Source organism: Rhinopithecus roxellana, chromosome 15 (genome assembly GCF_007565055.1).
Source record: "Rhinopithecus roxellana isolate Shanxi Qingling chromosome 15, ASM756505v1, whole genome shotgun sequence".
NCBI lineage: Eukaryota > Metazoa > Chordata > Mammalia > Primates > Cercopithecidae > Rhinopithecus > Rhinopithecus roxellana.
Genome location: NC_044563.1, coordinates 21,942,188 through 21,961,125, shown reverse-complemented (window position 1 = coordinate 21,961,125; position 18,938 = coordinate 21,942,188). Strand labels below are relative to the sequence as shown.

General features: G+C 40.0%; 1 protein-coding gene across 1 annotated transcript in view; it reads left to right on the top strand.

Moving 5' to 3' along the window:
* The window catches only part of LOC104654299 (putative fatty acid desaturase 2-like protein FADS2P1), a 39,907-nt gene extending 23,040 nt beyond the window's left edge, over window positions 1–16,867 (top strand). Inside the window, exons 5-12 of the mRNA XM_010353419.2 lie at window positions 939–1,064; window positions 4,092–4,152; window positions 10,230–10,306; window positions 10,502–10,599; window positions 11,604–11,700; window positions 12,442–12,521; window positions 14,785–14,910; window positions 16,284–16,867. Coding sequence (XP_010351721.1) covers window positions 939–1,064; window positions 4,092–4,152; window positions 10,230–10,306; window positions 10,502–10,599; window positions 11,604–11,700; window positions 12,442–12,521; window positions 14,785–14,910; window positions 16,284–16,335 — 717 coding nt within the window. The 3' untranslated portion in view covers window positions 16,336–16,867. The remainder of the gene's footprint in view (window positions 1–938; window positions 1,065–4,091; window positions 4,153–10,229; window positions 10,307–10,501; window positions 10,600–11,603; window positions 11,701–12,441; window positions 12,522–14,784; window positions 14,911–16,283) is intronic.
* Window positions 16,868–18,938: the final 2,071 nt, after the last annotated feature.

The following is an 18,938-nucleotide window of genomic DNA, read 5'->3' as shown; positions in this document are numbered from 1 at the left end:
CTGATCTAGGCTCACTGCAAGCTCCGCCTCCCGAGTTTACACCATTCTCCTGCCTCAGCCTCCCGAGTAGCTGGGACTACAGGCGCCCGCCACCTCGCCCGGCTAGTTTTTTGTATTTTTTTTAGTAGAGACGGGGTTTCACCGTGTTAGCCAGGATGGTCTCGATCTCCTGACCTTGTTATCTGCCCGTCTTGGCCTCCCAAAGTGCTGGGATTACAGGCTTGAGCCACCGCGCCCGGCCGCAGCAGTATTTATACATCCAGTATATGTAACTAGGTTGACGTGCCTCCAAATTATTTGCTCTATTAAAATTTCAGACTTTCTATGGTAAAAAAAAAAAAAAAAAAAAAAAAAAAAAAAAATCACAAACAACCTAATCAGAGGTGACTCAAGCTTGGCATCAGCTAAAATCTTTTTATTCTCATTGATTTTTGTATGAGAGCATTGAAACCCAGACATGCAAGGATCTGAGCCCAGCCCCCCAAGGAGATCACTTCAGATCCATGATTCTTTGAAACACTCATTGAAGTAAGATACCTGGGGCCGCTCCTTTTTCCCCAGATCTAATTAAAGTCTTGGAGCTAAGTCTTCTTTATACGTAAAATAGAAACAATACTCTCTGCCCCACCTACCTTCAGATTGTTTTTTAATGAAGATCAAATAAGAGAAGGATGGGAAACATTTATTTTCAATCAGCTTTTATGATTTTCATTACCAAGACTTTTAGCCTAAAGTTGTGTTTCTGGATCAGAGATTTATTTCTTTGTAAGCTATGAGTGCCTCTGTCCGATGAGTCATGCTGTGGCTCAGCAGTGGAGGCAAGCTAGAGAAACTCAAATATCTTATTTTGACTTTGGGGATGCGTGCAGAAAACTCTGAGAGTGAAGGGTATTTCAGGAAAGAATTATTTCAAGTAACAAGCCCTCTCTTCTCCTCAGGGCCTGTCAGCAAACTGGTGGAATTACCGGCACTTTCAACATCACGTAAAGCCGAACATCTACCCCAAAGACCCGGATATTGACATGGGCCCACTTTTTCTGCTTGGAGATTCACAACCTGTCAAGGTACACTTAGAAATCTTGAGCACCAGGGAAATGTTCCTGGAAGTGGTTCCTGGAAAGGCTTACAGCCTTGCCTTGGAAAGATCAAGCCAGAAATTCTGGCTTCACACACAATCTGAGAACATTTCTCCTTCTTTTAGGCTCAAAATATAGATTTGAAATAACTGAATCTGGGACTGTAAGAATACAAGGGCATTTAGAGTCGTAACCTTTAAGTCTATGACCTTAAAGATCATCCGGTCCAACCTCCCACAGCAGGAAATATGGGAATCCACATTACTCTGTTTGAGCAATCTCAGTGACAGATGGGTCCCTGCCCAGTGCCTGTCATTTTCTCTGAGGCAATACAAGGCAATGTTAGATCGTGGAACCAGATGACTGGGGTTGCAATGACTGTCTGAGGTTTAAACAGGGCGTGGAGAAACATTCACTGAGAGAATATAGGTCAATATATTCAATAAGCACTAGGTCACGTACATTCACCTACCTAGTTATCTCAACTAATTCTAGCCCAGTTAGAAGAATCTATGCTGTTATATTTTGTTCATGTTCATTTTGGTGCATTTATACATGAACTACAGCCCAAATGTCATGAAAGAAAGCTAGAGGTCTCACCTCTAATGTGAGTTTCTTAAAAAACAGAAAAAGGAGGGGGAAAGTCATCTCCAGAATTTCTCAGTTAATGATTACTTTTTAAAACTTCAACTTGAAACCATCGTGTAAAGGACAACATCAATTACCAAGATTTTAAGGAGTGAGTCTTTCTTTTTGAAACAGAGTTTTGTTCTGTCGCCCAGGCTGGAGTACAGCGGCGCGATCTCGGCTCACTGCAAGCTCCACCTCCTGAGTTCATGCCATTCTCCTACCTCAGCCTTCCATGTAACTGGGACTACAGGCGCCCGCCACCACTCCCAGCTAATTTTTTATATTCTTTTTTGGTAGAGGCGAGGTTTCACCGTGTTAGCCAGGATGGTCTTGATCTCCTGACCTCGTGATCCGCCCGCCTCAGCCTCCCAAAGTGAGGAGGGAGTCTTTCTTAAGCAAAGGAGGTATAAGGATAACCAAAGAAAAGTGCCTCCCCTCAAGTGAAGTACCTGAGAGTCAGATACTTGGGAAGAGGTTGCTATCTCCTAGAAAAACTAAGAGTTTTATCAAAATAAAACAGTGTAGCCTCCTCAGTTATTGCCTGTCTGGTCCATTAATCAAAAATTGTGCAACTTTTTGAAAGTAGTTTTTTTCATCTTTGGGAGACTCACCCTTTTCCCTAGCTGAAAGAGAAAACAAGGTCTCTTGCTTTGAAAAAATTCTTGGTGCTGTGATCACAAATCAGTTGCTTTTGACAACGATTCTGCAAACACATTGGACTTCCCTGATGTTTGTGGGTTTCTATGATCATCATTAGAATTGTAAAGTGCTGATTTCTCCAATTGTCCCCTCATATCTCCCCTTCCTCCTAGAGAGCAAGGGAATTTGTCTCAGGGAAGTTCATGAAGCAGCTTGAGTTCAGACATGCCTTCCGTAGAGCTATTTTCAGTACACATGCTACCTCTTCACAAATAATAGAGGTTACCTCTCCAAGTTCTCAAGCTGCTCCTGGGATAGCCCTAAAACCTTAGAGTTCTATGTAATATAATTTCAAAGCTACTGCACAAGACATTATTTAAAATTATTTATTTAAACCCTAAAATTCAGTAGTTTCACATCAAAAACATTTCGAATCAGCCCTGGGCTTTTCCTTTCTTCCTTCTTTACTGTCTGCCTTTCTAATACTTTATTCAAATGTTAAGTTTCTTCAGCAAGCATTTATTAATTCTTCTATGTCCCGTGCTTATATCCTGGAAGACAGAATCCTCCTTTTGATACTCAAAATCTGTCCATTACGGTTTGTTCACTCCCACACACTTCCAACTAGTCCCTTTACCATGTTTCCTGCTACTAAAATGTTTAAAGGTTTCGGAATAACTGCAAATAGCTATTATTACCTTATCACTATGCTATTTCTTGTAATTTTTGACAATAAGAGAAAGAAGGACCAACCACACAATCCAAATACAAGAAATCTATACATAGGAGGAAAGATATCAAAGGAAAGGAGAAAGCAAGAGTCAAACACTGCCCAGAGTTTTAACTGAAAGAGGCAAAAATACACAGTGAGTGTGAATTATCATTTATTCATTAATTCCTTCCATAAACATTTATTGAGTGTCTGCTAGATACTAGAGATATAACCATTACTTCTATCCTCCTTTCAAAGCATTTGCTGCCTTTGTGCCCTGAATATATGCCAGATTAACTAAGGAGACTCCTAGAAAATGAATCAAATTCTCAGTAGTGAATGTAATATTAGAATTATATTATTATATAGTAATTATATAATGTATAATAAATATTATATGTACTATCATCATGGGCTAAAATAATAAATGATAGTGTGATTTCCATGATGAGAACATAAAAGAAGAAAGATGAGACAGACAGGAGGGGCCATGACTATCTATTTTATCATATTACCATTTAGTATCTTTTGGATGAATGAATTTAAAAGAAAATTCTTGACTGTGATGAATGAATCACACATCTGTTGGATGAATGAATGAATATGGAGCAGAATCCTAAATGCCATAGTTGAAGAAGCACAAGAAAAACTCAGAAATGTCCCATTTCAGTGACCATTCCACCTCACATAAAGAGAAAAAAAATTCAAAATGATTCCCACAGGAACAAAAAAATGATACAATTCCTACAGTCCAATGGAATATTCCATTTGTGATAGAATTACCCACATATAATTAAAGCAAGACGATGCCACAGTATTTCTTCCTCCCATCCTGGTTCTGGTTCTTCTAGTGCCTCAGACTTGAACGCTAATGAACACTGATCAGATGGCTCTTTCCATAAAGATTTTAGACACACACACACACACAAGCATGTGCACACACACACATACACACACACACATACACATGCATCCTTGAGTGTGATGACCAGAAGTATGGTCTCTTATTTTTGTTTTATTCTCTCTCCATTCAGTATGGCAAGAAGAAAATCAAATACATCAACTATGAAAAGCAGCACCTGTACTTCTACATGGGTGAGTCTCCCAGAGCCACATTCCTTATATCCCATTTCCCTGAAGCAAGTACTTGTCAAGGCAGAAGTCACAATTGGAATGCTCTCACAGAGACCAGCCCACGTCCTATTGCTATTGAGCAAAGCAGCATGTCTTATTTCAGACTCCCTGGGGTGAAAATCTGCAAAGGGAGATGGAAAAGTAAACAGCCTTTTTAAACAGCACCTCATCACTCTGAGAGTTGGATGGGGAAGGAGGGAGAAACCCAATGAGGGAGGGAAGGTAGGCTGCCTGTCAAGGGACCTGCATCTAGGACTGTCATTCTGGAAAGACCAAACATCTATCAACAGAAAAGAATAATGGTGTTTGGGTAGGGAGGAAGTAGAGATGGGGAAATACATCTGAAGCATTGACAGTGTGACACCAGCAATGGAGAGGCCGGGGAACAAAGGGCACCTGCAGTGCTCTTGTGTGGAAGAAAGCTGTCTGCTCCCATGACCTGCATATAGCTGTGGGAAGGCATGAGACATATATATCTGAGTGTGGGCATGTGGGTCAAGTTTGAAGGAAAATACAAGTAGCTGCATAAATCTGATACCAGTAAAAGAACATCATAAGCAAAGACTGCTCTTAACCAATATCAAACACATAGCAGCTCACAAAAAAAGTTTTCAAGAAACCCCCAAATCTGCCCAACTAAAACATGTATCTGGGGAATAAACCAAAATCAGGGAAAGAACCAAACATTTCCTGTAGTCCAGTTGTTCTCAGCCAGAGCAATTTTGCCTCCCAAGGGCAATGTCAAAAGACATTTTTTTGGTTATCGCAACAGAGGAGGAGGGAAGGTATTAGCAGTCAGTGGATAGAAACCAGGGATGCTGCTAAACATTCTGCGATGCAAAGGAAGCCCCTCATAAAAACAATCATCTCACCCAAATTGTCAGCAGTGCTGGGCTTGAGAAACATAGTTGTGATGATCTGATTTGCCCACGTGTAGGCCACAAACGGCCACCCCTATTACGCCAGAGGGAGATAGCAGGGGGCAAATTTTTTGAAGTGTGAGATCAACCATCACTGCTGGATCCTCTACAGTGGGAATTCAGCCTTCCCCAACCTGCACTCGTCACCTGCCCCACTGCTCTTGCAAAACCTAAAAGAGGAATGAGGACATTCGTGCCCCATTTTTAAAAGGTAGCTGATTCCCAGCCTGACTAGATGTGTGTCTGCAAAAGAAAACCCTGCTGGATTTTCTTCTCTGAACTCTCCTGAGAAACATGTGTTTACCTCCCCTGTCTGAAGTGGGACAATATGCCCTTACTTTATGAGAAATGAGGGAATGGTGTCAATTCACTGCAAAATGCCCACTTCACAAACCACACTACCACCACCAAGAGCTGCTTTATTGTGGCCTTTCCCGGCAAATGCTGGCTTAACATCTCGGGTACAAATGAGTCGTACTCAAACTGTCAAAAAGAAACAAAACCAGACAGTTGTTAAAGGCAGCAAGACAAATCATATTCAGGCTATCGCACTAGGGGAGAGAGACTTCACCATAAACCGAGCTTAATTCTCCTGACGCAAAAGTGAGAGAGAGGCTTTTTAAATGCTGGAGCATGCTAAAGGAAAAGTACTGAAAGACACTGGGAGATGGGGTGGGGGTGGAGGAGTTGGTTGGTAAGATTTGTCCAGGCTGTCTGTGTCTGCTAACTGGTACTTATCAAAGTTAGGCTCCTATCCTCCCAAACAGACTGACAGATAAGAGCCCCATCCTTCTTGATGACTACATTTCAAAAGGATTGTTACCAGGCCCTTGAGAAATACATTTCTGGAGTGTAGAAGCTATATCTCAAAGGAAGGCACAAAGGATTTACAATTGTCAGTGTCCTAAAGTAAATGCTCTAAGAAAAAGGGGTGTCAGGTGCCTATAGTCAGACACTGGCCAGAATAAACAGTAAATTATTTTGGCAGCCCTGAGCTTTCTCAGGTAAAAACTTCAAGGATGCTGGGATTATCCCAGAGAGATGGCCTTGAGCTTTGAGAAACTATGCTAGTGTTTGTTCAAGTTTCTTAGTGTGGAGAGTGGATGAAATCATTTGTGCTGAGAGTCTGCAATTCTCGTAGGCCAAGGATGAGGCCTAGTTGAGAAGAGGGCTCAAAGGATCCTAACTAAAGTTTGACCAGGGAGACAGCCTTTGTCAAAAGCCAGAGGATCTCCTTAAGGATCCTCTGTGCCTGGGAAGCCTCAATGATGCTGGGGGAAAGGCAGGTAAATAACTCTCACCAGGAAATGAGTATACCTTCTTTATCTCTGACACCTCAACACACTGTAATGGGGCTAAATCCCAAAGATCCAGGGAGACTGAAGGACTCCAAGGACCTTGAAAAAACTTGAAAGTTGGTAGCAGAAGCTGTTCAGGGATGCCTTCATCAAAAATGACTCAAATCTCCCAAGCTTTCCTAGCTTCTTTGAGGCAGCTTGAACCTGGAGCTACTGATCTAATTAATTCTTAGCCCTGTCTTTTAGATTTGAAATGCCCATTGCAGTCCAGGATGAGGCTGTGGATCTCCACTTGGATCTTTCCTTGGGGCCAGCATTCCAGGAATGCTGCATTAAGGAGATAGACTCCTGCCACTTGCATTGGGGTCACATTTTTTAATTAAATACATTTACTGGATTTATTAAATAAATTTATTAAGTACATCATAAAAATACAATACAGTAATCACAAAACAGATGCTGGATCATCCTAATACCAAAAACAGGGAGAGACAGAACAACAAAATGAGATTTTAGGCCAGTACCCCTGATGAACATCAATGCAAAAATCCTTACTAAAATACTGGCAAACCAAATCCAGCAGCACATCAAAAAGCTTATTCACCACAATTAAGTTGGAATTCAAGGCTGGTTCAACATACACAAATAAATAAATGTAATCCATCACATAAGCAGAACCAATGACAAAAACCACATGACTGTCTCAATAGATGCAGAAAAGGTCCTGAATAAAATTCAACACCCCTTTATGCTAAAAAAAAACTCTCAATAATCTAAGTATTGATGGAAAGTATCTCAAAATAATAAGAGATATTAATGACAAACACACAGCCAATATCATACTGAATGGGCAAAAGCTGGAAGCATTCCCTTTGAAAACTGGCACAAGACAACCTCTCTCACCACTCCTATTCAACATAGTATTGGAAGTTTCTGGCCAGGGCATTCAAGCAAGAGAAAGAAATAAAGTGTACTCAAATAGGAAGAGAGGAAGTCAAATTGTCTCTGTTTGCAGATGACATGATTGTATATTTAGAAAACCGCATCATCTCAGCCCAAAATCTCCTTAAACTGATAAACAACTTCAGCAAAGTCTCAGGATAAAAAATCAATATACAAAAACCACAAGCATTCCTATACACCAATAACAGAAAGCCAAATCATGAGTGAACTCTCATTCACAATTGCTACAAAGATAAGAAAATACCTAAGAATACAACTTACAAGGAACATGAAGGATCATTTCAAGTAGAACTACAAAGCACTGCTCAAGGAAATAAAGGAGGACACAGGCCGGGCGCGGTGGCTCAAGCCTGTAATCCCAGCACTTTGGGAGGCCGAGACGGGCGGATCACGAGGTCAGGAGATCGAGACCATCCTGGCTAACACGGTGAAACCCCGTCTCTACTAAAAATACAAAAAACTAGCCGGGCGAGGTGGCGGCGCCTGTAGTCCCAGCTACTCGGGAGGCTGAGGCAGGAGAATGGCGTGAGCCCGGGAGGCGGAGCTTGCAGTGAGCTGAGATCTGGCCACTGCACTCCAGCCTGGGTGACAGAGCGAGACTCCGTCTCAAAAAAAAAAAAAAAAAAAAAAGGAGGACACAAACAAATGTAAAAATATACCATGCTCAAGAATAGGAAGAATCAATATCATGAAAATGGCCATATTGCCCAAAGTAATGTGTAGATTCAATGCTATCCCCATCAAGGTACCATTGACTTTCTTCACAGAATTAGAAAAAACTACTTTAAATTTCATATGGAACCAAAAAAAGAGCCCGTAGAGCCAAGACAATCCTAAGCAAAAAGAACAAAACTGAAGGCAGCATGCTACCTGACTTCCAACTATACTACAAGTCTACCAAACTATACTACAGTAACCAAAACAGCATGGTACTGGTACCAAAACAGATATATACACCAATGGAACAGAACAGAGGCTTCAGAACTAATGCCACACATCTACAACCTTCTGATCTTTGACAAACCTGACAAAAACAAGCAGTGGGGAAAGGATTCCCTATTTGATAAATGGTGTTGGGAAAACTGACTAGCCATATGCAGAAAACTGAAACTAGACCCCTTCCTTACACCTTATACAAAAATTAACTCAAGATGGATTAAAGACTTAAACATAAGACCTAAAACCATAAATACCCTAGAAGAAAACCTAGGCAAAACAATTGAGGACATAGGCATGGGCAAAGACTTCATGAATAAAACATCAAAAGCTATGGCAACAAAAGCCAAAATAGACAAATGGGATCTAATTAAACTAAAGAGCATCTGCAGAGCAAAAGAAACTATCATCAGAGTGAACAGGCAACCTACAGAATGGGAGAAAATTTATTTAATCTAGCCATCTGACAAGGGGCTAATATCCAGAATCTGTAAGGAACTTAAATTTACCAGAAAAAAACAAGCAACCCCATCAAAAAGCGGGCAAAGGATATGAACAGACACTTCTCAAAAGAAGACATTTATGTGGCCAACAAACATATGAAAAAAAGATCATCATCACTGGTCATTAGAGAAATGCAAATCAAAACCACAATATGATACCATCTCATGCCAGTTAGAATGGCAATCATTAAAAAGGCAGGAAACAACAGATGCTGGAGAGGATGTGGAGAAATAGAAATGCTTTTATACTGTTGGTGGGAGTGTAAATTAGCTCAATCATTGTGGAAAACAGTGTGGTGATTCCTCTAGGATGTAGAACCAGAAATACCATTTGACCCAGCAATCCCATTACTGGGTATATACCCAAAGGATTATAAATCATTCTGCTATAAAGACACATGCACACGTATGTTTATTGCAGCACTATCCACAATAGCAAAGACTTGGAATCAACCCAAATGCCCATTAATGTTAGACTGAATAAAGAAAATGTGGCACATATACACCATGGAAAGCTATGCAGTTATAAAAAAGGATGAGTTCATGTCCTTTGCAGGGACATGGATGAAGCTGGAAACCATCATTCTCAGCAAACTAACACAGGAACAGAAAACCAAACACTGCATGTTCTCACTCATAAGTGGGAGTTAAACAATGAGAACACACGGACACAGGAAGGGGAACATCACACACCAGGGGCTGTTGGTGGGTTGGGGGTTAGGGGAGGGATAACATTAGGAGAACAACCTAATGTAGATGATGGGTTGATGGGTGCAGCAAACCACCAAGGCACGTGTATACCCATGTAACAAACCTGCATGTTCTGCACATGTATTCCAGAACTTAAAGTATAATAAAAAAAAAAAGATGCTGGAAAATATTTAGAGAAATGGGAAGATGGTCAGGATATGCTTTATTTTTAAATGTAGTGTACCAAACAGTACTACAGGTAGCATAATAGCAATTTTTAGAACATATATTAATATATCTATATTCAAAATGTTTATGGTAATATCTGGGTAGTAAGATTACAGGTGATTTTCCTCTTTTTACTTTTATTTTAGTTTCAAGGGTACATGTGCAGGTTTGTTATTATACAGATAAATTGTGTGTCTTGGGAGGCATCACTACTCACAATAGCTAAGACACGGAATCAGCCTAAATGCACATCAATGGTAGACTGCTTAGATAAAATGTGGTACGTATACACCATGGAATACTACACATCCATTCAAAAGAATAAGATAATGTCCTTTGCAGCAATATGGATGGAGATGGACGCCATTATCCTAGGTGAACTAACGCAGGAACAGAAAACCCAACACTGCATGTTCTCACTTCTAAGTGGGAGCTAAACATTAAATACACATGAACACATTCTGTTTATTTATTCAGCATCATTTTTTGTTCTATTTCAGTTGGGCTCCCACTCCTCATGCCAGTATATTTCAACCTGCAATCCATGCAAGTAATGTACCTTCGAAGATACTGGGTGGTGAGTAATGTGGCTCATTCTCTGAAACTAGACCAAGTAGAAGAGGGAAAATAAAAATGCTGTGTCCCCTCCAGATATAGTTTCCTTGAGTAACAGGGCATAAGATTTAGCCAGAATGTGAAGGGACTCCAAGCCAATGAAGCAGAAATGAAACCATGTTCAGGGTGTATAATTTTCAAGTGCTTTTCTCTGCAGGACATCGCCTGGGTTAGCAGCTTTTACATCCGATATTTCATCACATTTGGCCCATACTATGGAATCTTTGGGACCGTGTTGCTCATATATTTGGTCAAGTAAGAATATTATTTTATTCCAGTAATCCAAATGATCCTCGTCAGATCCTTCCCCATCAGAGCTATTTGTCATTAGTTTTAAGATAGATTAGATTACGACATCATGCCCCATTTCTTGCAGCTGAGGTGTTTTTAAGCAAATGTGAAAAAAAATAGTTGAAATAGTTGAATAAGATGAGCCCTTTGCAATAAAAATTTGCCCAATCTCCATTTTTTACCCACGTCCTGGATTCTTAAATGAAGCATTTCAATTGAATCCTAAATCCTTAAAACTGTAATCTAGGTAGACATAATAATCCCTACCAAAGAATGACAGGGAAGGAATTTTTTTTTAAGTTACTTTATAACCAGAGGTTTTCCCAATGCATTTTTGCTTGAAGAGTCCTCTCCAATTTTCCAATGTAATCCTCCCTCATTCTGTTGTCACGTTATTCTAAGTCCTAAATAATTATAAGAATAATGGTAGCTACTATGCATCCGGCACTTTGTTAAAGGCTTCACATGCTTTATCTTATTTGATGTAATCCTCACACAACTCTGCAGTGTAGATAGTATCATGCTCATTTTTCTGCTAAAGGAACTGAAGTTTAAGGAGATTAAATCATATGCCCAAGGGCATGTAAGAGCAAGTAAGAGCCAAGGCCAGTGCCGAAACAGAACTTGAATCTAGCTCTTATCTGAGGACAAAGCCCAGGCTGTCAACCAGTTTGCATGTGCCCTTAAATTTCCCTAGTGGTTTTGATCTTTGCACTAGAGCTACAGAAAACTTTAGAGGCTCTGCTCCCATACATTTGGCAGTCATGTGGCTTAATGCTTAGTGTGTCATCTCTTGATATAAAGGTCTTTCAGAGAAGAAAAAGAAAGATCACCATTTTACTGGAACCTTTGAGTCTCTTTCATTTCCTCCAATGCTCAACCAGCTCTACCAGGGCTTATGCAAGCCCAGTGCTTGCTACTGAAACACCCTAAACAGTCATCACTTCCTCCTTTTACTCCTCCAAAAGGTTTCTTGAAAGTCCTTGGATTGCATATGTTACCCAGATGAGCCACATACCAATGAGAATGAGCACAGAGGAGAACCGAGACTGGCTCAGCACTCAGGTAATGATGGACTTCCTCAGGGAGAATCTTTCAAACCACACCGATTTAGAACCTGGTCCCTCCCTTGACACGCGGGGATTATGGGGATTACAATTCAAGATGAGATTTGAGTGCGGACACAGGCAAACTGTATCAATGGACAATTTGATGGGAAGAGGGCTAGGAAATGGGTGCTAGTTGACTGGTTGGGGAAGAAATTATAGGGGTGTGGAAAATGTTCCCAGTCCACCTTTGGGTGGGGCCACAGAACCCATCAAGTCATGAATCATGCATGGGTCCAAGTGGGGACAGTCTGAAAAACATCTCAAAAAATTAATCTTAGGTTCTATAATAGTGATGTTATCTACAAGCACAATTGGGAAAGTCACAAATCCTGTCACCTCTGGCCGCATGACTCCTGAGCAGTAAAGAATTATAGAAACTATGCCTCCATCTTAGCAGAATTCACGCCCCTCTCACAATCCTGACGTTATGGCCTTTTATTAGTTATACAAAAGCAGTTTAGTTTTGGGAAGGGCTACTATCATCCTTGCTTTAAGGTTAAACTACAAAATAAGTTCCTCCCAAATTAGCTTAGCTTATACCCAGGAATTACAAAGGACAGCTTGGAGATCAGAAGCAAGATGTAGTCAACTAAGTCAGATTTATCTTACTGTCATAATTTTGCAAAGGTGGTCTCAAATATTTTCTTTGTTTGACACTTGGGCTCATTTATAACTAATATAAGCTTTTTCTTTGCAGGTCTTGGCCACCTGTAATATTGAACAGTCCTTTTTCAATGACTGGTTCACTGGGCACCTGAACTTCCAAATTGAGCACCAGTGAGTAACAAGAATAGTCCTTAGTAGGGCAAGTGCAGTCACTTATAACATCCCCAAATACAATCCAGATCAGGCCCTAGGCTCAAGGTCTCAGAGAACCAGCATTTTCTACAGGCTGCTATCTTTCTATTAGCAATGATGGGGAAGGAAGTATGGAAGGAAGGAAGGAAGGAAGGAAGGAAGGAAGGAAGGAAGGAAGGAAGGAAGAAGGAAGGAAGAGGAGAAAGAGAGAGAAAGAAAGAACAAGAAACAGAGAGAGAATGAAGGAAGGAAGGAAAGAAAGAAAAGAAAGAAAAGAAAGAAAGAAAGAAAGAAAGAAAGAAAGAAAGAAAGAAAAGAAAGAAAGAGAAAGAAAGAGAAAGAAAGAAAGAAAGAAAGAAAGAAGAAAGAAAGAAAGAAGAAGAAAGAAGAAAGAAAGAAAGAAAGAAGAAAGAAAGAAGAAAGAAGAAGAAAGAAAGAAAGAAAGAAGAAAAGGAAGAGTCCTACTTGCCGAATGCTGAAGGAGTCACGTCCCGCCGGCCCCCGAGCCCGGCCCATCGAAAGCTCCCGCCCTCACCGCCCGTCCCCGCTCCCGCCCTCCCGCCCCCCGCCCTCCAGCCCTAAGAAGAAAGATTGTGAGTAAATAGAGTGAAATCTTGGAAAAGTGCCAGTGATTCCATTTTCAGATACCTGCAGGCTTGAGAAGTGGGTAACCAAGTTGTGTTGAAATTTAATTTAAATATCTATCTCTTTAGATCTGAAGTTACAAAATAATCAATGATAAAACCCATTCCCTGACGCAATATTCAAATGGTATTGGCAATACTTTGCCAATGAATCAGTTAGGTGGCCATAAAATAAAGAGAAAATGGTAACACTTGGAGAGTCGATCTCCAGAATATTCAAGGGAGAGACTGTCCACATCCTCTTTACCTAAGCCATATTTTGGATAGTCAGAGAAGGAAAGAGCTCTTACACCTGCTCATTTAATTTTCTCATCCTTTCCTTCGTGTTAGTTCTTAAAAGTCTCAGCAAAACAAGGAAGGACTATTATTCACATTTTATCAAAGATGAAGTTAAAACCCAGGAAAGTCACCTGGGTGATCAGTGGAAAATCTTAAATAAAAATCCATATCTCCTCACTCCTTATTCCTATCCCAGGACTTTTTCCTATATGCCATGACTAGAACCTATTGAATATTCATCTATTCATGGGATAGGAGTTAGATGGTATTTGGGAACCTCTGCCTAGTCTCTTTGCTAAAACATAACAAGAGTCACCTTTACTCCAGTTCCCAATAAGTTCCTCATCTTCATCTGAGACCACCTCAGCCTGGACTTTATTGTCCATATCATCAGCAGCATTTTGGGCAAAGCCATTCAATAAGTCTCTAGGAAGTTCCAAACTTTCCCACATTTTCCTGTCTTATTCTGAGCCATCCAAACCATTCCAACCTCTGCCTGTTACCCAGTTCCAAAGTCATTTCCACATTTTGAGGTATCTTTTCAGCAACATCCCACTTCCGGTTCCAATTTACTATATTAGTCTGTTTTCACACTGCTGATAAAGTCATACCCGAGACTGGGAAGAAAATGACATTTAATTGGAATTACAGTTCCAAATGGCTGGGGAGGATTCAGAATCATGGCGGGAGGCAAAAGGCACTTCTTACATGGCAGTGGCAAGAGAAAATGAGGAAGAAGCAGGAGAAAATGAGGAAGAAGAAAAGCAGAAACCCCTGATAAACCCATCATATCTCATGAGACTTATTCACTATCATGAGAATAGCAGGGGAAAGACTGGTCCCCATGACTCAATTATCTTCCCCTGGGTCTCTCCCACAACACATGGGAATATGGGAGATACAATTCAAGTTGAGATTTGGGTGGAGGTACAGTCAAACCATATCAGATGGATAGAGAGAAAGAGAGAGACAAACACAGAGATGGAGATGGGGGACAGGGGTATCTTCAGCTCCCCTAGGTAATTCAAAGTGATAGACAATCCATACCTTCATTTGACATGGCAAAATATAAACATATTCGATGAAGATAACATTTACTCTGTTGGCATTTCCCAAACATTCACCACCCACTTGGCTTGCAGAGGTGTTAAGAGATAAGGATATTTTGGCAGGAGGTTTTTAACTTCCCAGAACAGCACTATTGTGCAAGGTCAAGGTTGGGTCTGCATTGCTGATATAGTTTTATTTGGTAATAGAAGGAAGAAAACTCAGAGTTTTTCTTTAGGTCTAAATTTTGTATCTCTTGTATCTTTTTCCAGTCTGTTCCCCACAATGCCACGCCATAATTATCACAAAGTGGCGCCTCTGGTGAGGTCACTGTGTGCCAAGCATGGATTGCAGTATGTGAATAAACCCATGTTGAGGGCGTTTGGAGATATTGTCAGGTAATAACATAATTTCTCTTGGCTCACAGCTCTCATGTGTCTTTACTGCCACTCCCCAGACTATTCAGTGGCTTATGAATCATTCATTTAACAGCCATTTATTAAGGGTCACCTGTGTGCTCAGCGTGGCTACACGGCACCACAGGGAACCGTATCAACAACAACAAAATAATGATAATACTGACCTTTTACGTATAGGTACAGCTTAGTGAAAATGTTTTACTGCCCTACTAAATTTCAAATTTCTTTAAATCAAGGCTGTATAGTATTTGCCTTTCTATCCCCCACAGAGCTTCCTACATGTGTTAGAATTTAAGTAGTGGGAGGAACTGTCGGATCATCTGGTCCAGTGTTGCAAATTTAGAAGCCTGCAGGGTCCAGTGGGGTATAAATGCGCAGCTCAGGCTGGGGTGATTAATTAAGAGTAGTGAGGCATGCAGAAACTGAAAATCCATACTTACCCTTAGGCATTCACATACAATTTCCTAAAGAATGTTGTGCTGGTTAAATTAACAACCAGAAATCTGGGTTTAATAACTTTCTCTTTAGTTTAGGATTGAAAAACAAAAATCTTAAATGAGGCCAACAAGGCCAGGCCTGATCTGATCTGATCCCTGACCAGTGCTCCAGCTTCAGACTCTCCACCACACTCCTCCTCTTTCTCTGTCCTCCAGATAATTTCCTCCAGAAATTAGTGCAATTGGCCTACCTTAAGTTGCCGTAAAACTCCCTTCCCTAGTTGTCTTATCCTTTTGCCACTTTTTCTTCTGCCTGGAATGTTCCTCTAAACCTCCACCTCCCTTGACATCATCTTGTCAATTGCCATTCTTTCTCCAAGGCTCAATTCAAATGCCTTTTCCTCACGTCTATCTCCTCTGACCCCAAAACTAAATTAGTCGCCTGCTCTTGCAGCACCTGGTTCTCTTCATATGTGAAGTTTATCACAATTGTATTCAAATAACATATTGGGTAATAAATTATTTAATATGTGTCTCCCAAGCTAGACCAGGAATTTCATGTGGACAGGACTCACATCTACCCTACTCATTGCTGTACCACCAGAGCCTAGAAAAATGCCCTCCATATTATAAAATAGGGTTGATAGGTAAATATAGGATGGGTGGATTTACAGGTATATAGGCTCAGAAAAGAATAAAATGAAAGAAAATCTCAATGTTCTCCATAAAGGAAAGGTGAATTCACCTGCTAAAAACAATTCGGTCAACAGAATTGGTCAACAGAGGATGACATTTATCAGAAATAGCTGGAAATGACAACATTGTTCTGAACCAGGCAGAGGAGCAAATTCCATGTAAGAGCTTTCTTAACATTACAGTCTCACCTCCTGATGATCTTGTTTATTCCTTCCACAGAGCCTTGAAGAAATCTGCAGCCCTCTGGGTGGATGCTTACTATGAAACATGATGCTAAATGTCAGCCTTCATACACATGTAATTGCATCTCTGATGAGGGTTGGTGCATGTGCAGGAGCTCGTCCCTGCTTAACTGGGAATTAGTTATCACCATTGGTATACCTGACTGTGCTGTTCTAGGAATATGGATCCCAAGCATATGTGATAACCCCTTCCCTAAAAGTCTTCTTTGCAAGTAACAACCTAGGAAACACAAGATGACATTGACCAGGGTTATAAAAGGGAAATAGAGCTCAAAATTTTAGTTTTTTCACTAGAACCTTAAACTCAGTCCTCCCAATAGACCTTAGTCAGATCATCTCAGTCAAGGGTCAGAAGTACAAGAACCAGGCAAAAGTTTTATGGATGAAGTGGACAAAGGGAGAAGTTGGCCAAAAGAAAGCCATCTAACAGGGTACTTTGGAAATTAGTGCAATTGCTCTTAAAAAAGAATCATATGTGTAAGAAGTTCCTCTTGTAGCACAAACGTTTTTTACTTATTTCTTTTCATATGTGTGAACTTCTTTTTCTTTAAAAACTGAATATCATTAACATTAAAGTTTCTTCAAATATTTCAATATTGACTTCAGATCATTATTGTAACTGCATATGTGTCATTCATGTATATATACATTTTCTTTCCAAGTGGAAAAATTAAAATGTCTATGACATATCCTAAAAGAACTTCCTACATCTAGTCCTAATAGCAACAGATCAAGCAAGTTAATGTTCTGTATTTAAATATGTGTTGTGTTTCACTAAAGAATAGACTGTGTTTTAAGTATAAGATTTTGTTGCCTACTCCCTACCCACCATGCAGAACTACTGTACCTTGTAATTGAGTTACCCTGATGAAAGAAAGAGTTTTGTTTTCTCTAATGGAAACTCCAGGCATTGACAAGGCAGTTTTCAAGTTTGACACCAAAGTAAGCATATCTTAGAACAAGAGGTCTTTCTCTCTCACAAGAGAGGGTTTTAGTGCTAGAAGGATAAGTGGACACTCTTAGTAACATACTGATCTCTAGTGTCTAAACTTTTATTAAAGGTTACCTTAGCTGCAGAAAGCACAATAGTGCAAGCTTGCTTCCCCAGCTCCAAGCAAGTCGGTGCTACTGGATTATCTGTTACCTGAAATTCTACCAATATACATTCATTCCCTTACTCCAAGCTCTGCAAAATACTCTTTTAGCTTTGTCTGTTTCTCAATTAAACCCCTACTAGAAAATAACACATTAAATCACTCATAGCTCCTGGGGACTTAGCCACACATGTCAAAGTTAGGAAAACAATAACTGGTTGTCTGGGAGGAAGAGGCATTATTAAAATGATAATGGCTAATATCAAATAGGAAAGTTGGGGAGGAGATGTAAAGAATAAAAAGCTATTTTGACTTCATGGCTCTTCATAATAGGCAGGCAAGTGCCCATATTCCTCCTGCTGGTGGATTTCAGATGATTTCTCCTGCCTCAGTTCAGGGTTACAAGTGGGAGTGGGCTCGATGGTTGGTTTTTTCTGTCTCCCCTGGTCCAAACCAGAGACTCTCAAGCACTGCTTGTTCTCCTGATTACTTAGAAATAGCAATCTGACTCTTCTCGGGCAAATTTACTATCTCAAACTTGCTCCCCACTCAGAGTTAAAAATAGCCCACTTTGTAAATCTCCAAACAGACTTGATTACTGTGTAATCTGAAGAAAGTTGGGATATTTAGACAGATTATATAAGGAAACATGAAATCAAAAAAGGTGCTTGGGTCAGACTCACATCTGTAATCTCAACATTTGGGAGGCCAAGGCAGGAAGATCTCTTGAGTCCAGATGTTCAATACCAGCCTGGGCAACATAGGGAATTTTTGAGCAACTAGAGTTTTGTTTTTATTTTTTTTTATTATTGTTTAGAGATTCTGTCTCTTAAGTAAGTAAGTAAGTAAATAAATAAATAAATAAATAAATAAATAAATAAATAAATAAAATTCAAAATTCCAAAAAGGTGCTAGACCATCCGATTCTGGGCTCTTCTTTGCTGGGAGGTTTTTGATTACTGCTTTACTCTCCATAATCATTATTGACCTGTTCAGATTTTCTTTCTTCATGATTCAGTCTTGGTGGGTTGTATGTTTCTAGGAATTTATCCATATATTGTAGGTTACTCAATTCGTTTGTGCATAGTTGTTCACAGTAGGCTCTTATGATCCTTTGTATTTCTATGGTTTACAAAAATATGCAAACTAAACCATGTGTCATTTAAGGATTCATAAATATGTAGTAACATGATAAAGAGAAGCAAGAGAATAGTACACACAAAAATGAAGATCATAGTGAGGGAAAGGTGCTAGGTAAGAATGAAAATGTATCAGTAAGGTAAATTTTAATTTGCTTAGTAGGTTGTTAGTTAATTAAAATCATCATTTTTCTGAATTCACTATCTCAACTGTTGTCTCTCTCTCACCCTGTGGTGACTGGCATTTACACTTGGTGAAGCATTAGCCATATTTTTACTGTTTGTTCAATACACTTTCCAGAGGAGGAGAATCAAAGCCTACTGCTTTCACAGCTTTGAATACCACTGAGCACTGAGTTAAATTCAGATGACTGATCCTGCAGGTCATTTTATTTCTAA